This window comes from Sinocyclocheilus anshuiensis, unplaced genomic scaffold (genome assembly GCF_001515605.1).
Source record: "Sinocyclocheilus anshuiensis isolate Anshui unplaced genomic scaffold, SAMN03320099.WGS_v1.1 scaffold579, whole genome shotgun sequence".
Taxonomy (NCBI): domain Eukaryota; kingdom Metazoa; phylum Chordata; class Actinopteri; order Cypriniformes; family Cyprinidae; genus Sinocyclocheilus; species Sinocyclocheilus anshuiensis.
This window is the reverse complement of record NW_015551075.1, coordinates 3,193,033-3,196,625: the sequence shown is the minus strand read 5'-3', so window position 1 is coordinate 3,196,625 and position 3,593 is coordinate 3,193,033. Positions and strand designations below refer to the sequence as shown.

General features: G+C 32.7%; 1 protein-coding gene across 1 annotated transcript in view; it reads right to left on the bottom strand.

The window, feature by feature from the left end:
• The window catches only part of LOC107662329 (synaptic vesicle glycoprotein 2B-like), a 9,402-nt gene that overhangs the window by 2,379 nt on the left and 3,430 nt on the right, over positions 1 to 3,593 (bottom strand). The window contains exons 4-7 of the mRNA XM_016452314.1: positions 2,923 to 3,026; positions 2,613 to 2,726; positions 2,341 to 2,429; positions 581 to 745 (exon numbers count right to left, since the gene is read on the bottom strand). Coding sequence (XP_016307800.1) covers positions 581 to 745; positions 2,341 to 2,429; positions 2,613 to 2,726; positions 2,923 to 3,026 — 472 coding nt within the window. The remainder of the gene's footprint in view (positions 1 to 580; positions 746 to 2,340; positions 2,430 to 2,612; positions 2,727 to 2,922; positions 3,027 to 3,593) is intronic.

Genomic DNA, 3,593 nt, shown 5'->3' with positions numbered 1-3,593 from the left:
TTAAAATGATTTCTGAAGGTCCATGTGACACTGAAGACTGGAGTAATGATGCTGAAAATTCAACTTTGCTTCACAGGAATAAATTTCATTTTAAAATATATTCACATAGAAAACAGTGCTTTTAAATTGTAATAATATTTCACAATATTACTGTTTTTACTGTATTTTTGATCAGATAAATGCAGCCTTGGTGAGCATAAAAGACCTCTTTCGAAAACATTTTTCAAAAAATTCTACCAACCCCAAACTTTTGAAAAATAATGTACCTGCAATCGTCCTTCATTCTATAAAACATCATGGTTGCACTTTATTTTACAGTACGTGTACTTACAGTGTACCTACCTAAGAAAGTACTGGTAATATAAGGTAACTACATGGGGTAAGGTTAGGTTTAGGGGTAGGTTCAGGGTAAGTACCTAGTTTTTACCTAGTTATTGTAATTACTAAAATAAGAACATAGTATGTATGAGTAACAGGACTGTAAAACAAAGTGCTACCAACATCATATATATCAAGACAGAGAGACAGTTAAGCTAAAAATCTGGCATGTGTACTACTGTAAATTAATAAATAAATGTACCTGTCATGGATATACTCCCCCTCCTTGTGGACCTGATTTTGCAGAGTGAAGTTGAAATGAAAGCGTTCCACTTTCTCACGATGAAAGATCTTGACATTGGACTCGTACTCCTCAAACTGGAGGTACTTGATCTGGTCAGGAAACCACGCTCCCAGGCCATAATAGCTGTGTGGTGGAAGATTGATTTATACTGTAGGTTGTTTACTGGTAAAAGAGTCATTTTGCTCACTTCCAAACCTACTGAGCTGCCTACAGAGAGATCATTATTTACATGCTCCAGACATGATGGAGACTAAAGATACCTCATTAGGCAGCCTGACATGCAACTTTTACTGAAAAGGCAATCACAGAAGTGCAGTCAAAAAAATCTTCAAAGATGGCAGATGAAACAAGAGAAATGTTGATTATAAATATACTCATAATTCATTCTACACAGTAAAATACCTCTAAATAATAATAATTAAAATTATATTATAAGAGTACTTTTTAATTAGTGCATGCCATATATTTAATAGGCATAGAGAACAATTTTATCATACATTCACACTTCCTTAAGTAGCGCAACACTTTTCAACTAACAATTGAAAATAATAATGAATAAAAAAGAAGAAATGTTTCTTGATTTCGGAAGGATCATGTCACACTGAATGGCTGCTAAAAATTCAGCTTTGCCATTAAAGAGAAAATTATATATATATATATATATATAATATATATTTTTTTATCAAATGAAAGCAGCCTTGGTGAGCATAAAAAACTTTCAAGAACATAAACAATCTTACTGACCCCAAAAGTTTGAACGTTAGTGTATTAATATATGTTTTTAAATATTGTTTGAAATAATTAAAACTTATTTTATTACATTGCATTTGTTTATTTAATTATTTAACATTTACATTTGTTTGTATATTTATGTTTTTTTATTTTAACTATTATTTTTATTATTTTAAACATTATTTTGCACGCTCCCAGGCCATAATAGCTGTGTGGTGGAAGATTGATTTATACTGTAGGTTGTTTACTGGTAAAAGAGTCATTTTGCTCACTTCCAAACCTACTGAGCTGCCTACAGAGAGATCATTATTTACATGCTCCAGACATGATGGAGACTAAAGATACCTCATTAGGCAGCCTGACATGCAACTTTTACTGAAAAGGCAATCACAGAAGTGCAGTCAAAAAAATCTTCAAAGATGGCAGATGAAACAAGAGAAATGTTGATTATAAATATACTCATAATTCATTCTACACAGTAAAATACCTCTAAATAATAATAATTAAAATTATATTATAAGAGTACTTTTTAATTAGTGCATGCCATATATTTAATAGGCATAGAGAACAATTTTATCATACACAACAGTACAATTTTTTTTTGAAGAAATTGATACTTTTATTCAACCAGGACGCATTCAATTGATAAAAAGTGACAATAAAGATAATATAATGTTACAAAAGATTTCTGTTTCAAATAAATGCTCTTCTTTTGATCTTCATTCATCAAAGAATCCTGAAACACTTTCACACTTCCTTAAGTAGCGCAACACTTTTCAACTAACAATTGAAAATAATAATGAATAAAAAAGAAGAAATGTTTCTTGATTTCGGAAGGATCATGTCACACTGAATGGACTGCCTATGTAGAACATTTAAAAAATCGTTTATGAGGTTCTCTGACTGTTAGGATAGGCTAAGTAGAAAGTCGGCAGAGAGAAGCTCACTATATCAGCTATGAAGCTGCTCTATCAAGAGCTGCTCACCTGAAGGCCATCGTAAACCACACAATAGCAATGAACAAACCATGGAGTCTGAGATCAGGTGCGGCCAGCGACATCATGTTCTTCATGACCTTTTTTTGGAGAAAGATGGAAACAATCACTGCATTTGCTTTGATTTGCATGCTTCAATGCTTTTATCATCTGCCAGACAAAAACTGTAATTCTGAACTCAAAGAAAGGTAATGGTACACCTCTCCTCAACAAGCCTTACACTTTTAGCCATCATTCAGGTCTTTAGCTCAAATGGTGCATACCTGTTTAACCAGGGTCATCTGTCTGACCATGAATCTCTGGAAGGCAGTGCCAGTTTCACTCTGAATCTCTATGAACTCGTCATCCTGCGTTTGAGGCGTTTTGATCTGTGAAACCTGAAAGAGAGGGATTTATTTCATAGGTAAGAGCATGTACGCTGATAACAGGATTTATCAGGTATCGCCAATTCAGTTATTAAAATCAAGCCTTTACTCAGTAAACTCATCACAGACACGGAGCTGGTTTTCTAGGGTCAGTTCTGCTGCTTTGCTGTTATTTAGTGGTCTAGTAGTTTAAAATGAACATCTTTACTTGAAACGCTCTCTCTGGCTCTCCCTTCGCCCTCCAGTTAGTGTCGTGAACCTGCTTCAGGATCATCCAGGCCTCATCGTGTCTTGCAGTCTGAAATTCCAAAAAAAAAAAAAAAAAAAAATCCCATGAATTTTTTTGTAGCCCAGGGCTTTTTAACAGGGTGCACACCAATTATTATTTGAACTCATTTTTACACAAAAGGAATTTTCTTTTGTGTTTTGACATTTTGACAATCAGCACATCATTCTATAAAACTCAAAGCAGTGCTGGGCAAAACAACAGATATTTTACAGAAATTAATATCTAACTAAAATATTTTATTTTATTGATATTTTATTTGCTCATTTATTTTATTACTGTTTTAGACACTGATGATGATGTGATATTGAAAATGTTTTGTCTTTATCTGTGCACTTTTTATTGTGCACTGAGCACTTTTGTATTATTATGGCATCTGAATAAAGACGTTTGGAAATATTTTCTCGAAGGACATTGTGTGCAGGCTTTTGTGCTTTTTTACTCAGATTTACTGATTTGTCATGATGTTAATAATGTGTCACATGAATATCAACTGAAATAACTTTCCATGAAATTTCAATAAAATTTTGGAATTTGAGAGGGAAAAAATGAACAAATATGTAATATATATATATATATATATATATATATAA